The sequence below is a fragment of the Cariama cristata genome, unplaced genomic scaffold, assembly GCF_000690535.1.
Source record: "Cariama cristata isolate BGI_N322 unplaced genomic scaffold, ASM69053v1 scaffold4323, whole genome shotgun sequence".
Taxonomy (NCBI): Eukaryota; Metazoa; Chordata; class Aves; order Cariamiformes; family Cariamidae; genus Cariama; species Cariama cristata.
The window spans coordinates 4362-24295 of NW_009608781.1; the positions used below are offsets into that span (position 1 = coordinate 4362).

The following is a 19934-nucleotide window of genomic DNA, read 5'->3' on the forward strand; positions in this document are numbered from 1 at the left end:
AGAGGAATGAAATTCTACTGTACTTAAATTAGAAGAATTAGTGGAATAACAAATTAATTGAATTGTTCCTGCTATATGATTCCTCTCCTGTCATCCCCCTGGCTGATGGAAGTTGCTGCCTCTTCTCTACCCCAGCCCACAAGAGGTATTGCAGCAGGAAACCGGGCTCCTGTTTGCAGTTAACTTCTATGAGTAGAACACACATGAGATTTAGTAAGTTTGGTACAATAGCTCATTGAGTGTTCAGAATACTCTTTCAGAGGAGTATTTAATAAGACAGTACCTTTTTTAACAAGAAGAAGTGTTCTGGGAAAAACATGAAGAGAAGAAACACCTACATTTTACAAGTGCATGAAATGCTTCTACTGTTACCTAAACAGTGCCAAAAATCCTGAACCTAAGGCCATTATGTTTTTGCACTAAAAGGTAAAAAAAAACCCAAACCCTCACACACACAAAAAAACCCCAACGCTACATTTAAGTCTCCTACAATATTATCTATTCCTAGATTTGCCAGACTACTTTCCTGTAGTTAGATGCTTGACTACAAAGAACTGTAATAAAATAAATAGAGTAAAAATCAGTTAAACAAATCTTGGTATGTTGAACATTTATTCATTTAAGAAGTTAGCTTCCTTCCACAGTTATTCATATAGAGGAGGGCTGTATTGTAGGCATTGTTCTGCTGTACAAGTCTTCGACATAAAAATATTTTTATACAGGTGGTCATTCACATGGTTCTGTTTCTAGTTATTAGCTTGCTCCTCTGTAAAATTGGTCTGATACCTGTGAAGGCTTGCTCCTTTCTCCCCTTCATTATTTGGAAAAAAAAAAAAAAGTACATTGATACAATTTTTCAAATGTAGGAGTTAGCATGATTCTGCTTTGTTTCTTCAGTGCAGAGTAGACTGAGATTCTGTCTGAATTCCAATAAGCGAGGGTGGCTGCTGACCGCTAACCGTGGTTAACACTGGCCTTGGGTTTAGGCGAGGAGGCATGGAATTAGCTGGGCGGATGAGCGGTGGGGGAGGCTGATTTAGAGTCGGCCTTGGCTGAATAAATCGCGCCTGCTGTTGAAGTGGTGGAGGCTGGCGATGGAGAGCAGGAGCAGCAGGAAGCGCTGGACGAAGTAAGGGGGGCGGCTGATTTAAAGTTGCCATGGGAGCGGTAGGTGCTGGAGCAGATGCCTGTGCTGGAGGTGAAGGGCCTAAACACTGAGTGGCCGGAGTGCTTTGTGCCTGCACAAAGGACAAAGACAAGACTGCATGAAGAGCCATCCCAGCCAGAACACAATGCAGTTGGGCTGCCACTGTCCACTACACAGGAAATAGCATTTAAAAAAAACAAAACCAAAAAACTGAGAAGTTACTGAAAAGAAATCACCAACCAAAACATTATAGACAGCAGAACTAAAAATATTTATGAAGCAAGAGTCTTCTTCTAGAACAAGAACTGTATTTTAACAATAAAACAGTAACATGATCGTCACTATGAAAGGTGCAGTCCTGCTCCCAGCTGGTTAACGACATTGGCTGAAGTTCTATGCAAGCTCATCATCATTCTTTAGAATGTGGTTTGCCACTCCACACCAGTTAACCTTACATTTTATCACTAAATAAAATGCTGTTCCTCAACCCATGCTTACTTATTTCTGGTACACAAAACACACCTCATCTTCTTCATCAGTGCTCTTTCCTGATGGCACATTAGAAGTATTTTTTGTGTCCTCCCCTAAAGCAGAAGCATCACCATTAGAAGCCAGGGTTCCTTGTTCCGCTTCCCATTCCTGCAATACCTCCTCTAAGTTAAACCGACGCCTGTAGTTTACAAAGAAGTTCTTCACTTGGCCAACAGTCTTGTTGCCAATTACATCTGCAATAGCTTGAAAATCTTTACCATATTTTCGGACACCTGGAAGGCAAAGTAAATAACATAGCTGTGAAGAATCAGTCAGACACAGCTACGTGTGATGTATTTATAGAGAGAACCTATGGGACCTGCAAACCAAGGACTCGCTAATTAGGAGGACTTCTCAATTAGAGGAAGGCCTCTATTTCCATTAAAACAAAATAATTTTTAATTGCACGGCTATCAACATACAAATCAAGAACTTTATTAAAAGGTCATTACCCACTCTTCTTAAAGATCCTGGCTTACTCGCCAAGCCTCCCAACCTAAAACCACAGAGATCTGGCCTCTGACGAATAAAGTAAATCCTTCAGTGTGCTTGCAGTAAAGGGCAGAAGCCCAAGACAAGTTCAAGACGGGAGAGGGAGGGTGACCAAGCATGTGTGTATAGCTGTAAACAGGGTAGAACACTAGAACTGTCAAGTGACAAACACTGACAGCTTCTGTAGGTTCCCTCCATGCCCGCTGCAGGCAGATGTTTCTGTGCCCACCACCTGTGCAGCAGGAGTGGTAGAGGGCAGTAGCTGCTGGACCAAGCATAGGGCAGAACTGGGTGGCACAGCTCCCTACTTCATGATATACTGCTCATTCCTGCGCTTGTGACACGCTCTACTGAGGCTACGAAGAGCAACTGGCAAGCATTCACCTGACAAAGTCTTTTTAAAGCTTTCATTCACCATTTGAGCTGGGTAGAAGAATCTGGGGTTTTGGGACAATCACCTTGGGGACCGTAAGTAAATATAAGCTATTGGTGTCTGTTTATAAGACAGCCCAGCACAAGCCTCCAGGATCAAATCCTCCACCAAGAAGCAGCATGACAGAAGATCTTTGCATCGTTCTTTTCATTCATTTTCACATTGACATCAGCAGGTCACTTTTATTTACAAGCACTTCACAAGAAAATCCCTTTTAAAAGTTCTAAAACTACATTTGCATATAACAAAAAACCCAACAATCCTCGAGTACAACATTCTATAGTTTTTAACCTAAAATTGGAATTATAACCTAAAGTTTACTGATTTTCTCTCAGTTGTATTTAGCGCATGTGTCTAGTCCTCTCTCCTGCTTAAGAAAAAAAATCCTCAAACTCTCCAGCATCCTAAAACATAGCTTTTAGCTGCACAAAATAAATTTTTAACCACAAGTATCCAAAACTTTGGAGACTAAAAGAAATAAAAGTTTATTCCAGACTGAGTAAACAGAAAACTCATTTCTTTGCTCTCAGCTATGCATGAGTGAATTACAATTTGACGACTTCTGTGAAACTCCTGGTAACTAAACTCATTTGGAACATATTACAGTGCTTAGAGGACAGGCACTGTCTCATTACAGGAAAGGAAATTTATGCCCGGTTTAATGCCTCACTTCAAAAAGTGAAGCAAAGGATTCAGAAAGTGAGAGTTGTTTCAAATCTGAAAGCTATGTTCCTTTTCAACTTAATTGCGAAGAGTATGACCTTCAGTTTGTTCTGCTCTTTTCTACTTTCTCTGTTAATAGGGACTTCTGATGTGGCCAGGTACGCTCACTGCAATTTAAGAGAAAAGTTCAGCTCCAGGACAGCAACGATTTCTGTAGTTGAAGTTTCTGAAGCTGATATTTCAACTGTCAAGAGCTCAGCTACATTATTTAAGATCTGTTCTAGGGCATACAAAAGAATCCAACCATCCTGACTGCAACAAGCTTGGAAAGAAAACAAGGGGACCTAGCAGAGCCACATGGGAGGGCACGTATCTAGGCAAAGCACAGAGGGATTTGGCTCTGTGCTTTATCAGTTGTACAAAGTATCAGCTATACTCGTTAAAATCTATGTGCGCCCTCAGAGCACTCCCTCTAGTGTTTTAATATTCTTTGATTGCCCTATTATTACCACCGCTACTAATCTATAATGATCACTACATGTCCACTGCAACATATCTAACATCCCGTACAATTAATCAAGTGAACAAAGTGCCCACCAGAAAAAAGCACATTTTTGTCTGAAACCTAATTCAGACTTTTAGTGATTTCAGCCTTTTCTATTACTATGCTCTCCATACTTCTTCCTTCCCCTTAACCAGTGAAACGACTGAGCCCGTTGACTAACTTCAACTAAAGTTGTCAAAAATACTATTTCCAAGCAAACAGCTTGAAAACAGTGTATCTTGCCTTCACTGAGAGCCCAACTATAAGAAATATCTAAAGAAGATAAATTTCCATAGTTTAGCTACATGCAGCACTACTCATTCTGGATTCTTTTCGGAGTGTAATTTATTACTGCTCTAGCATCACCACAGTGACGTCTACACAATGATGTAGTAAAACCCTTTAATATTCCATCAGAAACAGAGGAAGTTCAATAAATGTTTATGGAAGTTTCATGCATAAGGTTCTGGCATATCTGTAAGAGTTGATGCCAATCCATCATCCCTTTCAAATTGGTGCACATTACTGGCACATCCTTATACAAATTCTGTGCTAAAGAGCACCCAAATTATTTCTAAGGTGTTTCATCTGGTATTCAGTAAGAAAAATTTCATTAGGTTGCTGAAAGTGAAGCTCAAAAGAGATGACTGCATAGCCTCACTTCACATGTACAAATGTCTTTCTCCCGGCTCACTTGAAAGTAGCCCTCATCACGTGAATCCTTCAAGCTTTTCAAAACTTTGCCCAGTTGCAAAGATGTGCTTGAATATGTGCATGAGCGCTATTACCATGTTTCATCTTGAATACCTAACTCGGAGAAACTTGTAAATCCAAGTTGGATGCTGTTTTCACTGCTTAATGTTGTGCAGCACAGCAAACACTACAAGACACACAAAGCATTAGCCTGGGTCCAGAGCAAAATCACACAGCACCACAACAAGGCAGAAATAGTTAACGGCAACCTCTGGGTTATGAGAGCTGCAGTTTCCCTGTGATGGGATTACAGTGCTCCTGGCAACTACCTTACATAGAGTTAGATCCCAGTTGTCCCACCTGTTTTCCACTGCAATGCTATGAAAATCACGCACTGCTTTGCTTTTTCTTTTTTCTTTTTTTTTTTTTTTCTTTTGAACAAGTCTTAAAACATTTTTGAAATTGCAATTTTCATATGACTGAGAACTTTGTTTGAAAAGATGATCGTACTCATACATTTCTATACATAAATAAAGTTTGTAACTCAAGAACACCTCAAGTGCTGAGCTGGCCCATTACTTTCAATAACTATTCAAAGTTGAACAGTAACCTGATAAATTATACTGCGAAAGATTGGCTCAGAGATCATAAGTCTGAGTCCACAAGCCCATCGCAGGCAGCCACACTGCTTTTAAGATTACATACTCAGCTCTATTTTAAGGTGGGTTTTTTCATTCCCTCCTCCTTAGTTACTGCCAATCTCTTGAGATTAGCCCACAGATTACAAGGGTTTTTTCATGTTTAGGAAAAAACGTACCAAAATTATATTACTACATTTTTATATACTACTACTATATTACTAAATTGTTACGATTTCCACGGTTGGATTTAATATCTGAATTCAAGTGAACAAATAACAGAAGTGCCACCTACCTGCTTAATGCTTATGATTTCTGTAAAATTATTAAAAGCCCATGCCAAAATGTATCAATATGTTTGATGAAATAAATCTATTTCAAATGTACAAACTAAACATCTCCATGCTCAAGGCAACTTCCAAGTTCAAGCCTAACACGCATTATGGTAGGTTTTAGTACACCAACCATGGCTACTTTCTTCTAAAACCAGAGTCAGGACAAAAGACAGCATGGCTCCTTCACATATAAAGTCTACCAGCTCAAGCAGTTATTTTGAAGCAAGAGGTCAGGGTTTCAGCCTGAGGGATGGGAGGTTAATACCTACAGCACTCATTCCAGGAGGGAGACTCTACTAACAGGCAGTAGGTAAGGGAGGGATAACACTACTTTGTTCCTGGCATTGAGGTTCTCTTCCATCTCCATTTTATACAGTGGCAAAGGAAGGGGACTAAGAAGAAACAATCCATATAAGCAGCACATGTAAATTCAATGAAAACAGGTTTCTTCCAGGCGGCCTGATTTCTCACCCCACCCTTAAGTATTGAGACTGACTACCTTTACGAAACACAAAACATTCCCAGAGAAGAGACCAGAAGACTAGAACTCCTCTCCAGGGAGTCATCGCCAACTCTCATTCTCTTTTGTCCATGCTCCAGTTTTATTATTTACCTTGTCAGTCACATAGTGCCATAGCTTAACAAAAGCTAAATGCATTCTTATAGATTCTCAACCTGATGCTTAGCGAGAGCTCCGACAGAAAACGCAAGACAGTTTGAATCTTTTCATGCTAAGGCAGGCACAACAAACCTGGATTTTTCCCACTTCTCCAGCAAGCATTCTACTTACTAGACTACCATATTAAAGACAGGCTTCTCCTTCAATTACATTTGGGAACAAAATTTAAAAAGTGAGCTTGTTAGCAATACTGAGAGGATGAACTCAGGATAGAAAACCATTTGGAGATGCAAATCCCAGTCTGAGGCACGTAAGTTGAGACACATGACTTCAGACACACCATGCTCTTCAGCATTTCCATTCACACTTCAAAATAAACCTAACTTTACGTTCAGTCATGTGGCTAATAACCATCAGGTATGGCATACCTGACAACTTCACACTGATATCCCGATCCAATGGAAGGTTTTATACTAAAATTCAGTCTTTCATTTTAAAGGTGAAGAATACAGAGAAATAAAGCAGATGTGTACAACTGAGCTGATTATATTATCTTAAAAAAGATGATCTATAGAAGCGAGTCAGTACGTAAGTGTCTTCAAGGCAGCATTAGGCTCTCCAGATACTTCCTTTGCACATTCCTTGATTAGGCAGTGCATGTTAAAGCAAGACAAGAATCAGTCTTCCTTCATATAAATGAAATAACTGCAAATTAGCTGTATCAATAGCCTACTAGAAAATGTTGGTTTTTTCTCCAATAAGACTGTTAGTCAAGTATCCACATCCAGCTTCAGACTCTTAAAAGGCATCCACTGGGTGGGTATCTGCTCTTTTATTCCCTCATGCGCAGAGAAAAGTAACTGTAAAGTAGTTTTACTTCTGCTTTTTCCTACTTTAAGAACACAGAGAGATGTCGTAATAAGCGTTGGCTTCAAATTTTATTACTTCAACTATTACTTCAGTCTTCCACTTTAGAGAAATTCATTTAAGGTGATTTAGAAGATGATTGAAGGGACTTTTTAGTACTACTACAGTTGTTAAACCCAGCTTAGCTTTTCTATTTGAGACTTAATAGGAGTAACTGAAAGACTAGTGTCATGTTGCTTGAATGAATGCCCTAAATATTCTCACTAGTTTTGCTGTTTTCCCAGTGACTTTCTTGTAAGACCAGATAAAGTTTAGCTTTTCATTAGAGCGAAATACAAACATAAGCCTGAGTACCTCTTCAAATCCTTTGCATCAGATTTCAAGTCGCTACTACTATCAACATACCTTGTACTGCAAGAAGCTGCTCTTCTGTGGTCCAACGGGCATTGATTTTCTGATTAGACTATTAAAATTAGAAAAATGGCACAAAGATCATTAAAATGTTTCAACAGCTGCAAAATATCTGAGCATCAGAATGTCTTTCACTTGCACTACATTTTGTAACATAGGTAAAAATCTCTTGCTTCTAAGTCATAACTTTATAGTTTTAGATTGTTTTCATGAAGACAAACTAGTATTTAAGGATTTGAGCTTAGAAATACACCAATAGCGTTTTTTTTTAATATCAGCTATATCATAACTTACGCACAAGCTAATGATCTTTATGCAGACAGAATCTGAATTTATAGTTACATTTATCTAGACTATTAGGACTTGGTGTCTGGAGTGTTTTGCATTCATGTTATGTTTCATATCTAAGCCTTTAAAACAAGCAAGAGAACTTCAGTAGAAATAAATCATCCACTTTGGATGCTCAAATGTACATATAGTCATGTTTTTACAGACAACATAGAATTTACTGCTAGCTATCTACATTATCTACTTTTAACCAGAAGAAAACCCCCATATTATCAGGGCTTAATTTCAGCTTCCTATTGTCATGAACAGACATGACTTTTCAGTTTTTTCTGCTTCTTTATTCAGCCAGTTGCCACAAAAAAAAGCCTACCACTAATTTCTTGTAAAGAAGCCAGACTCACCCCTGCATGTAATTCAATGGATCCTCTTTAAGCTGCTGCTGAAATGCGAACACTATGCTGCAGCAAAACACATTTCTGCAGCTTCCCACTAATGTAAGTGCAAGGCCACAATTTCTAATATTTATTCTGATTTACCTCAGGAGGTTTGAATTCTTCAATCCCGCCTTCCATTTTCTGTTTAAGTGCACTGTTTACTTGCTTAGCATTTTGAACCTTGGTCAAAAACAACAAAGTTAATCAGCTCCACAAAGAAAGTTGGTCACTTTACACATATATCTTCACTAGGATTGCCACAAGTGTACCTCCTAAGTTAGAAAGAGAAATATTATGGTTTAAGGCTTCACTACTTTTAACTGTTTAAAAAAAAATTAAAAATAATACAGTACAGTTTAGTATGGAGAGAAAAATATTTAAGCCAGTCTTTCAAAAGAACAGTTTGTCTGCAGGAATATTAAAAGTAGGACATAACAAGCACGTTTTCATAAGGATGCATGTTCTTGAAGAATGCAGAATATTCTAGACACAAAACTTGGTTCTTAGAAATCTAAGTGAGATGTACTGTATTCATTAACTTCTTCCTTCTTCAAAAAGCACTTTGGAAAAAAAAATAATAAAGATTTATGAGATATTTCCTGTTAGTTCCTTCTGACAGACTGCTTTTTATTGACCTTAAATCATCATGATTTCCTTTAAGGGTGATTCTTGAAATGATTTTAAAATATTTAAATAAAATATCTTAGTCTATAAAAAGGAGAGAGCTTCCAAATCATATGTATATGTATCTATTAACCATTTAAACTTGACACCAATGCACATAAGGTAACATAGGTAAGAAAATAGTTTGGCATACTATGGTGCACAGCTATTACAAGTGTTCTTAAGTATGGACACAAAAGCAGACAACTCAGTGGAGATTCCAAAGGCTGCATCTCTGAGATCACTGAAAGAAAAAAAGAGAAACACAACCTCAAGGCTGTAACTCACCTACACTTAGGCTAAAGAGTAAAACTCATCTATGCTATTTAGCCCGAGTCCTGCTGTGACAGAAAGAAGCATATTTCTCCTGTAAAAGAATATAAGGGAGCAAAAATCCCATGAAACCCTCTATTCACTCCAGGACTTTGCAACATGGCAGCTCTTAGTGGTCTATAAGGAGGCAGAAATTCCAGGAGATAAGCCTTGACACTGTAGCCCCATCGCTCCTAGAAAGCAAGCACGCACATACTGCTGTACCCTTAGAAGCTGAAGAGATTCTGTGTTTCAACTTTAAGTGCCAAAAGTTAACCTCCTCATGCAAAGGACGCAGGCAATTGTCCTCTTAAAAGTGAAGACTACAAAGCTTTTCTAAATTTAATAACAAGTAAAAAGCTCATCAATTCAAACAGAGAAATTACTAACATGATGCCCCTGCCCAATACTTTCATGGTTTGTGGGGAAGGACATCCAGAAAAAACAGCTACAATTTTAAGCATAACAAATGTAACTGCCTCTGCTTCACTGGTCTTATTCTCACTTATCACGCGAATACTTTTAACAGAGTTAAAAAAAAAAGCCAAATCAAATGTGACTTTGGTTTTCTCTTAGCCCCTAATCTGTAACATTCTTTTCATGCCATACTTCCCCCCTTCCCCCTTTTTTTTTTTTTTTCAAAAGAAGTCATCTTGTGTCACATTATCCACGAGAGCAGATGAACATAAAAAACAAAACCGAAGAATAGCTAGTCAGCTAGTGTCCAGCATTCCTGGTGATAACTGTGGAACAAAATTAGGAAGACTCACATTAAAGAAGTTTCAGAATCTTCACCGATAATCTTCAAAATCATTACAATCAGAACAATCTGAGATGAAAACAAAACAAGACCAATAACCCATGGTACCTGTCGCTTTAACGAGATTAGTTCCATATCCAGCTGTCTAAGAATTGTGTTGGCTGCATTGGGACTACAGGAAACAGCTATCACATCTTCCTGGGTCAGGTACATGCCTTTTGGTGGACGGCATTTGGAACGCTGAGAATGGTGACGATGCTGCAAGCTCTGATACTCTCTTCTACCCAGACCTATTTTGCTGGTCTGAACAGGCTGCTCATTATTGCCCTTTAATTTACAAGAAATAAATCATTAAAGAATAACAGTATCTCGTATACAACTTTATTAAAGAATAAAGTATCACATAGCATTGTAATGTCATCTTTATGACAAAGAAAACCTAAGCTAACATCCTCCTCTGCGTGTAGTATCCAAACTAAGTCTTGCAGATGGACTGATGGAGCATACTAGTCATTTGTTGGATAAGCCCGCATTAGTCTTAGAAAGGTCAGTTTTCAAAACTTTTTAACATGGCTGAAAATACAATAAATGGTATAGAAATCACAGTCCGAATACTGTGAAAGAGGGCAAAAATCAAGAACCTCTTACGTATGCAGAAGGTAAAGAATATGTATATTACATGTTTAAACCAAGCAATCAGTTTATTCCTGGTCAGATATGAAGAGTTCAGGTGACGATCAGGATGGGCAGAGAATGCAAGACTACACTTTTCCCTGCTGTAAGGACTCTATGGAAAGCAATAGTGCTGTTTGCTTTGGGATGGGATTTGAGATTTAGAAGGGAGACGATGGGTGTACTTTTGCAGTCATTATAAAAATCCATGTAATTTAGCAAAGTTAAGCCTTTGCTATTTGCTTTTTTGAAATGAGATAGCAAAAAGATGATGAAGACCTTGTAACTGCTGTTTTGATATGTTTGGACACCTAAAAATTTACCTCTGTCTTCAATGGGCATTGCTGCACAACAGCTATTCTGCATGTATGAGACTCCCACAGAGCAACCAGGTAGGTTCCCTACAGACCAGGAGTAGGGAAGGAAAAATGACTTTCCCTGCTAGGATTTTCCAATTCAAAGCAATGCTTAGTACCAGAACAGAGATGAGATTCTGGCTTTTTGCTACTTCAAGCAGCTCCCTACTGCTCCTTCCTGCTGGCATTCATGAAGGTTAAGAGGAGATAGTCACTTGATCATAGTGAAGAGAAAATAAATTGCAGCAGCCATTATTATTATGTTCTGTAGCATTAGTACAGATCAGCAAACAGTATTTTGCTCTGCTATGCTTGACCTTCTGCCACATTCTCCTCCCAGCTAACGTAACATCTTAATCCAGCCCACAGACTTCTTAGAGGCCATCTTAAAAGCACTTCAGATATTTGTTCTTCCTTGGAAAGCTAATATAGAGCCTTACATATTTGACATCTAAAAATCCCAAGGCTAAGTTTACTTCTGGCCTATTTATACCATTTGGGTTTTGGTTCTGAACTGCTCTTTCTGTATGAAATTGCACTTCCTGTCTGTTCAATCTGGATTTAAAGTGAAAATACACTCTCAAGCTTTTGTCTTGCCAAGATAGTGTTTGGCTTGTTTTAGTTTTCCCTGGTAACAGAAAGTTTCCATTGCTCTGTGCATTAAAGTAGTCTACTCAATTTATATTCACTTAGGAAGTGAAAGTACGCAAATCCTACAACAAATATTAGATGAGAAAATTATCTTTTGTAGATCTAAATAGCTCATCAGAAACTGCAAGTCTATTTGTCCTGTCCCTACAAGTCTATCAACACACTACTTTCATTCTGGACTGAGTGTAGTGATTCAAACAATAACCAAAGAAAGTAAATTGAACAAAATACCCCTTATTTAGAAGTGGCTTAGGCAGCAACTCAAACCAACAGATTGCAAGAACATGTTACAACAGCAGAATGAAAAGTAAAAAGGTTCATTATTAGACCTTGTGCCATTTCAAGTTCTAAAATAATATAGCCTGGCATGTTAAAAAAATAAAAATCTCAAAATCTTTTACAGAAAGGGGTAATTGTCCTTTTTCTTCCCCCCTGAGGCAGTTAGATAAAGTGATACATTGAAGGTCACTGCGAATCTGAGAATGGAATCTAAACCTATCAGTCTCTCACTCAACATAATTTTTGGTAGACCTGCTAAGTTTATTAATAAATCCTAGATACCACTTCATGGGAATGTTGAGGTTTTGCACTACCTTTCCTCTCATATTCAAGAAGCATGAACTGTCCCATTTTAGGAAAATCACAAATGCATTAAGGTGATCAAAGAAACAATCAAATGTTTACACACTTAACTATGTTTTTCTAGTCTTGTTCATAAATAACCTAACATTTATTAAAAAAAAAAAAAAAACAAAAAAACCAAAACCTGAACACACCCCAAACACAGCACTTATCTGTAAAGCTAATAGTAAGTGCTCATTAGAGGAGACAAAAATGTTTTTCTCTACATTTATTAGTAGAAAGAGTCTCAATAAAGCCACATATTAGTTGAAATGCATAACCTCACTGTGGCTTTGAAAGAACAAAAAAGTTATTCTTGGAAAAATGTTTTATTTGCATTTTAAAATTAAATGACATTTAGATTCCTATAATTCACAACCCGTAAACTGTAAACATATTAACAAGACAGAGGCAGGGGGAATGTTGTTTTACCAGGTAGCGATAGTATGCATCTCTTATAAAACTCAAAGATCTCTCAGGAGACAGTGAAGGTAATGAGAGATGCATTTATGTCCACAGACTGTCAAAAATATATGATAAAATTTGTTTTAATTAGAAGTTGTCAAGATCTTGATCACCTAAAAACCCTGTGATTTCAGCAGGCCGCAAGCTAAACCTCTTTACTACAAGTCATATTCTTCACAGTAAAAGATTCACAGAAAACAAACCGACATTCACCATTAAGCTATCTGTTACCTCCTTTTTGGCTTCTTTTTTGGGATCATAATCACTATCGTTTCCATCCATTGGATGAGCTTCTTCTACGTCATCATCACTGAGGACAGATTATAAGAAGCTGGTCGTTTTATCTATTTTTTTTATCCCCAAATATAAATATACATCAGGCAGAGTAAGACAGAATTACCTAGTCTAAAATATCTACTCTAAGTATATGGCATCTCAAAGTTATTTGTAGTTTTCAAAAGAGAGCTGTTAAAAACGTATCTCCTTTATTAAATTCTAATAACTATTGTGATAAACAAGCAATCCTAAACTGTAGTTTCAAAATTACTTTAAGTAGTGCTGGTACTGTTGCAGAAAAATTTGGTGTCACCTTTCTTCAATTCAACCACTTGTGCCAGCATGAACACTTACATGGTCAAATATACCAAGGCTAGAAATAACCTTTCATTTGCCATGTTTGTTTTAATAGATCAATTTTCAAACCACTGCACCAGGTGGATGAATAAACCCTTGTTGAAGTCTGTGGGGATCAAAAGGGGACAATATAAGATGGGAAAACACAGGACTGCTTTTTCACCAAAGTGTTCAAGATCTAGCAATTTGGAGGAGGGGAATGACATCTGCTGAATTATATCAAAGAGAAAAGGTTGAAGAGGTAACAGTTTAGTTGAGTCCAATCCAGTCATTCACACAATATAATTTCTGAATAAATGAATGTCAAAACACCACAAAAATTTCTAGTTATTACAACCCCCCCAATATACTGTATTAGAGGTAAACTGATTTTCTTCTGTAATTTTTCATCTATAGGGTCACTAAGTAAGCACACGAATTTTACATTTCAGGAGTTCTTTTCAATAACATATAATTAAATAGACCCTTTTGCTCCAGCCAGGCAGTTTTCCATAGATGTAAAATCATACTTTCCAATATAAATGTGATTATGCTACTTATACATTCAACATATTAAATCATTTTTTAAAAAGTGCAAGTTAATACTCAAGTATACCAAGTGCAATATAATTTTAATTTCATAGTAACTAGGGCAAATGTCATTCCCTTCTATCCAAGATGATTCAAAACTATTTTGAGCTCTAATTCTCTTTGACTGACAGTGGTTCCAAGTCTCTCAAAATAAGATTATTTTTTTTTTATAAAGTTTTGTTATAAAACAGGACTTGGGCATTCTAATCACTACAGCTCTTTACAGTGGTTGATGTTTCAGTTTTAATTCAATTCTAGTTCAAAAAAACACCAAACAAAAAAACCAAACAACCCACCAGAACAAAACCAGAAAACCCCCACACCCACAAAAACACTCTCCTCCCCACACGATATAGGGTTAGACTTCTCAAATAAAGCATTATTTCTAAACCATATTACCAGGCTCCAGGTTTTTGTTAAACCTTTGTTTTCACAGTTATCCATTAAAGCACTCAAGTGTGTTATTACAACTCACACCGACTGGAATGATATAGTTCTTGAAGCACAGGTACCAAACCCCTTGCTAAAAGCAGAGACATCACCACAGATGCTCAAACCTAAAAACATGGTTCACACTGAAACATAATGGCTGGAAATTACTCTGACATCTCTACCTAGAAAGATTTTAGTCTCTGGTTAGCTACTTAAGAATATAAATCTTACCTGTCACCTTGATTATTTCTATTAGCTAGTTTTCGAGCCTGACGATCCATCAAACTTGTCCTAGAGCGAGTTTTTTTCCAAGAATAGTAATATTTTACAAGGCTTGCAATAGTCTTGTCTGGAAGCTAGAAGAATTCATTAACACTTTAATACTTAAAAAAATTAAAATTCCATCCAAGATTATAATTCTGCTCTATTTACAACCATCTTTACCCAAATATTTCAAATGCATGTATGAGATGGAAGGGAGGGGTATATTTAGCATACATGGTTAAAAAAGGGGGAGGAGGAGAGAGGCTTTTTTATTAGAGTGAAAAAGCTATAGGTCCAAGAGACATGATGAAATTAACTTAAATCTTATATTCAAGGTTGTTCCTGACGCTTTTACACAGAAATCAACATGAAATTTTAGCCCAACAGGAGCTCTTGTTCTTAGTGCATCTGAACTGTTTATTGCTTCTGATTAAAATATTACTTTACCATTTGCTGGATCCTGTGAAAGCTCTTTCCATGGAAGCTAAATGCTTGTTCAAATAGGACTTTATCTTCAACTGTCCATTCGTCAGGGAAAGGAGTGAAGTTAGGGAGATCCGCAAGGGACTTCTCAATATTGTGTTTATGCCAGAACAACATGCCGAGAGCCTTTGAAAAGAAATAGTCCCTTTTTGGTTTCAGTCAACTTTCTAAAATGCTGAGACAAGTTAAATAAAAAAAGGCAATTTATTTACTTAAAATAAAATTTGACTATCAAAACCCCTTCTCAAAATGTATTTACAATTTTACTGCTATGTACTATAGGTTACAAAGTTCTCTTTGGAGACAATATGAAGAGTGGGTACATCTGTACTTTATTAAAGGTATGAAAGCTAGGAAATTTAAGGTTGGCATGGCAGCAGTAATTCTGAAGTAGCATGAACTAGGCTGATAGGCTCAAATCTGACCTGCTTTCTTCCTTTACAAGCATGGATCACCTACACAGTTCCTTATAGGTCTTCAGGCCTTTACTACCAGCCCACTCAAAAAAAGAAAAGAAAAATACTTTTCAGCAGCCAGAGGATCATCCAAAATGCAAGTCTGAAAGTTCAAAGTGAGAGTGGTCTTTCTACAACTCTCCAATCCACAAATAACAGCACGGCCACTTCCATGTCATGTGCACCTAATAAGGAATGGAAATTTAAATATACTTTCTTATATAATTTCATTTCTCGATACTCTTAAAAGAATTTTATGCTGATTAGACTTTCTGCCAGTGAATCAATGACAGATCTGATGTCAAGTCTGGCATAGGAATTGGGAAATGTAATCCACTCAATTTCAACCATACAGTGCAGACGTGATCACCAGCTGTTCATCAGCTCTCCAAACCCCTGATTTCACATCTTCTAATAATCTGGACACAGCAAACCTTTCTTCTTGTTAAAATGGCAAGTGACGAGCACCTCTTGCGAAGATAATTTCTATTCCACTGTGAATAGGCTACAAATATTTTGTACCAGAGGTTGTTTTGAAAATCCGTCTGTTCTGCAGACTTATTTTGAGATCCTTCAGTTCCCTATCTCTCCTAACAAAAGCCAAGCCATAAACAAACATCACCAAACTGCAGGCATTCTGCACATCGTAACACTGGCAGCCTCTTTTTCAGATAGCAGTTGACTAGCAAGTCTTTGCTATTACGAGCTTCCATCCTCCAAAACTTGACCATACAACTTGTTTGCAATTGTACACCAAATATTTTTTTGCAACAGGTAATCTCACTTTTACATAAATCAGTTAATTTATGAAGAAAATTGCAACAGAACTAAGTGCAGACCATCAGGTTTTATCCTGTACTTTTATGGGATGGTGACTAAAGGTTATGAAAAAAATTAACTAGTTTTTTACTCTCAAACCTAGAATTTGATTCTGTTTTCCTGCCTCTCAAAAAACACTCAAAGTTGGTTTGTCTCTTCTTTTTTTAAATATGCAAGAAACCTTTCCAGTGCTGTCCCTATCACAATTAATGGTTCAAAACTGTACCATATTTGAATTCCAATAATAAATATTAAATTTCTAAGCTGCTTTCCTAACAAATTCTTTAGCTAAATATACACACACAATTGCATGACATGCCCAGTGTATCAAGAAACATACCAAACCTTTCAAAAGTGCACATTACAAGCTGAGCATGTCATGAAAACAAAGAGCTCAATCTTTTGCAGAGAATCCAGACCACAACTGTATGCAGATCCATTTAACTGCAGTGTTTGCTGCCGTGCCTGAAGAGAAACAGCGTTAATTAATGGTAACCAATGGAAAAAAAAAGAGTTGTGTTGTACTTTTTTATAAAAAAATCCTTTAAATGAGCACTCTCATTTCATCGCACTTACCTGTTCCACATTGTATCCATGTTTTTCCTTTGCTATTGCTATATATTCATCCACTGTAACAAAGTAATTATTCAGAATTATTCTTTAGTACTTTTCGTTCTGCTATAAGGTGACACAGAATTAGCCATCTAACGTGTGAAAACAGTCTTCCCATGCTTTCATACACTGCATAGGCCCAGGTCCCCCAAAATGTTAAATATATGCATAGCTTTATTAATAATAAATAAGCCCACTGTCTTTAATCCAACATTTAATTTTATAAACTTTTTACACAAGCTAATTCTCAGTGAAAAAGATGCTTTCTTTCGCATTTCTACGACAACAAAGCCACAGAGGCTCATCATTTATTTATTTAAATCAGAGGCTAGCTGGTTGTTGAAAGGCTATGTCTTCTTGGCATCCACTCCTAAGAACACAGACAGCCTGGAGGGGGTGTCCAGACACCTGGGTTACTTTTAAATTGAACTACTTCTACTATTGCAAAGCATGTTAAAAATTAATGTAAAGAGATCCTAGATCAATCATTACGCATATCCTTGATATTAACATAGTTTTCACTGACCAACATTAATATTAACCATGGCATGAAGTCAATTTTCAATAGAGAATATGAAAATTCAATAATTAGATCATCAAATTTGCCAATAACATTTTTAAAATTGTACTTGGCCATATTAGAGCCAGCTTTGAGTTGAACACTTTCCATCATTTTGCAATCAAGTCCTGCTAGTTTTGATCTTCGATGGGTACTTTTTTATTTTTAAAGAACCAAACTCCTCCCGTTCACCTTCTACAGTTCACAATTAAGTAGTAACAAAATGTAGCTGAAAGGAATCATGATTAAGAAAAGGAAATTATTATATCCTCATTATTCAAATGGACCAGAGATGTCCTTGCCATGAACTGTTACAGCAAAGTTAATTGTACTTTAAAGGAATTAAGAAAGTGTTTAGTAATCATAGTTGTAAAGTATTTTATTTCTGACTGTTCTGTAGTAGTGGAAGGTATGTTCCCTCAAATGTAGAGGGACATAAACCTCTAACCACTGGTAACAAGGAGAAACTGCCCTGAGGACCAGGTTCTCACAATCACATCCTCTAAGTTTACTCTCCTATATTACATATGGGAAATTCTAGCATAAGAAGCAGGTTTAAACTAGATTAAACAAATAATTGATCACATTTAGTCAGATGACTCATGTGTTTCAGGTCACTTCCGAAGTGAGAAAATGCTTAGTTTTTCCTGATAAGACGGCAATAATAATTTTCCATTGAACTGGGCCTCAACACATCTTTTCTGAACTTATCCACTGCAATTCCTTCTCCTAGAAATTTAGAGCAGCAAGTTCCTTGTGTTTAGATTTTTTTATTATTTGATTTATAAAACTAAAGGTTTCTCAGACACTGATGATGATACAACACACAGGCAGTGTGATTTGAAACAAAGACTTAACTATAAAATAAGAGAAGGTGATCTTTCCTTTCCCCTGACTTCTCTAAATAAAAAAAGAGAAGCTTTGTGTTTAATTTACTAATTTGCAATTTCAGCGTGTGTAAAATTGACCTGGTTTCCGCTGGGATAGAGTTAATTTTCTTCCTAGTAGCTAGTATAGTGTTATGTTTTCGATTTAGTATGAGACTAATGTTGATAACACACTGATGTTTTTAGTTGTTGCTAAGTAATGTTTATAGTAAGTCAAGGATTCTTCAGCTTCTCATGCCCAGTCAGCAAGAAGGCTGGAGGGGCAAAAGAAGTTGGGAGGGGACACAGCCAGGATAGCTGACCCCAACTGGCCAAAGGGATATTCCATACCATATGATGTCATGCCCAGTATATAAACTGGGGGGAGCTGGCTGGGAGGGGCAGATCGCCGCTTGGGAACTAACTGGGCATTGGTTGGCAAGCGGTGAGCAATTGCATTGTGCATCGCTTGTCTTGTATATTCTAATTCTTTTACTATTATCACCATTATTATTATTTTTTTCTTCCTTTCTGTCCTATTAAACTGTCTTTATCTCAACCCATGAATTTTACTTTTTTTTTTTTTCTGGTTCTCTCCGCCATCTCAGCGGGTGTGGGGGGAGTGTGCTAAACCATGGGCTAAACCATGACAAAAATAAAGAGCGAACAGGCACATCAGAAACAGTTATTTAGTTATACTTAAGCATCCAAATTCCTAAGCAGGGAAGGACTCACACTTGGCATCTGGAATATTATGATATGGAGACCATACAAGCATCCCTCCATTATCTTTATCAGTATATTTTGTGGCACCTGTAAGAAAAAAAAGTAAGTCTCAGTATTTATAAACATGATCTAGAGAACAACTATTCACAGGACAGTAAGTAAAAGTCAACCATACTAAGAAGTCCAGCCCAGCTACCGAGGGGGGAAAAAAGAAAAAATCATTAATTCCTCATTATTTCCTTGAGACATCGAATGGTTGAATTTGAACACTACTCTTATGAGGGTCAGTCATAACCGGATATTAGAAAGGATCCTGGTTTCCCAATTGGAGCATTAAAGTGCATTGCTAAAGTTGGCACGGATGCAAAATTTCGAGGTACTTGCGTTGGAACAGTCCTCCAGAAGTTATCATTGTCCATTAGTACTCTAATATTTATCACTATCATAGGAATATCAGGATCTACTACGTTAAGTTAGGCTTCCTTAAAACAACACAAAAAAGAGATAGGGGGTAGAATACAGTCACCATTCCTGATCCTTTCAGCAAGGAACTATACTAACAACTATGCCAGAAACAATTCTGTTCGTCTCTCTAGTTTTGATTTTCATAGTCATGTAATTTTGATACTCATAGCCAACCAAATTGTGTAGCCGTAGAAGGTCATCAGGTGTAAAAAGTCATCTTTTCTTGGTTTGGTTGGTTTGTGTTTCACCTCCACCTCAGTGTAGGAAGGGAAGCAGTCCAAGTTACCTAACCTATCACAAGGACAGAGCAACACTGATGCAACTTTGTACAAAGCACTTAATCATAGTATTTGATTTTTAAAAACATGCTGTAAAAGAAAATTCCCCAATACTCAAAAAGAATTAACTAACAGTTACTCTTCATGAATATTTTACAAATGTATGCTACTACATAG

General features: G+C 37.1%; 1 protein-coding gene across 1 annotated transcript; it reads right to left on the reverse strand.

The window, feature by feature from the left end:
* Positions 1 to 315: 315 nt before the first annotated feature.
* RCOR3 (REST corepressor 3) lies at positions 316 to 19096 on the reverse strand. The gene is made up of 10 exons (XM_009697259.1): positions 19024 to 19096; positions 16828 to 16880; positions 14942 to 15103; positions 14462 to 14586; positions 12827 to 12905; positions 9939 to 10157; positions 8198 to 8275; positions 7368 to 7425; positions 1670 to 1911; positions 316 to 1238 (listed from the first exon to the last, which is right to left on the reverse strand). The coding sequence occupies exons 1-10, from the start codon at positions 19064 to 19066 to the stop codon at positions 894 to 896; spliced, it is 1404 nt and encodes a 467-aa protein (XP_009695561.1). The 5' UTR covers positions 19067 to 19096; the 3' UTR covers positions 316 to 893.
* Positions 19097 to 19934: the final 838 nt, after the last annotated feature.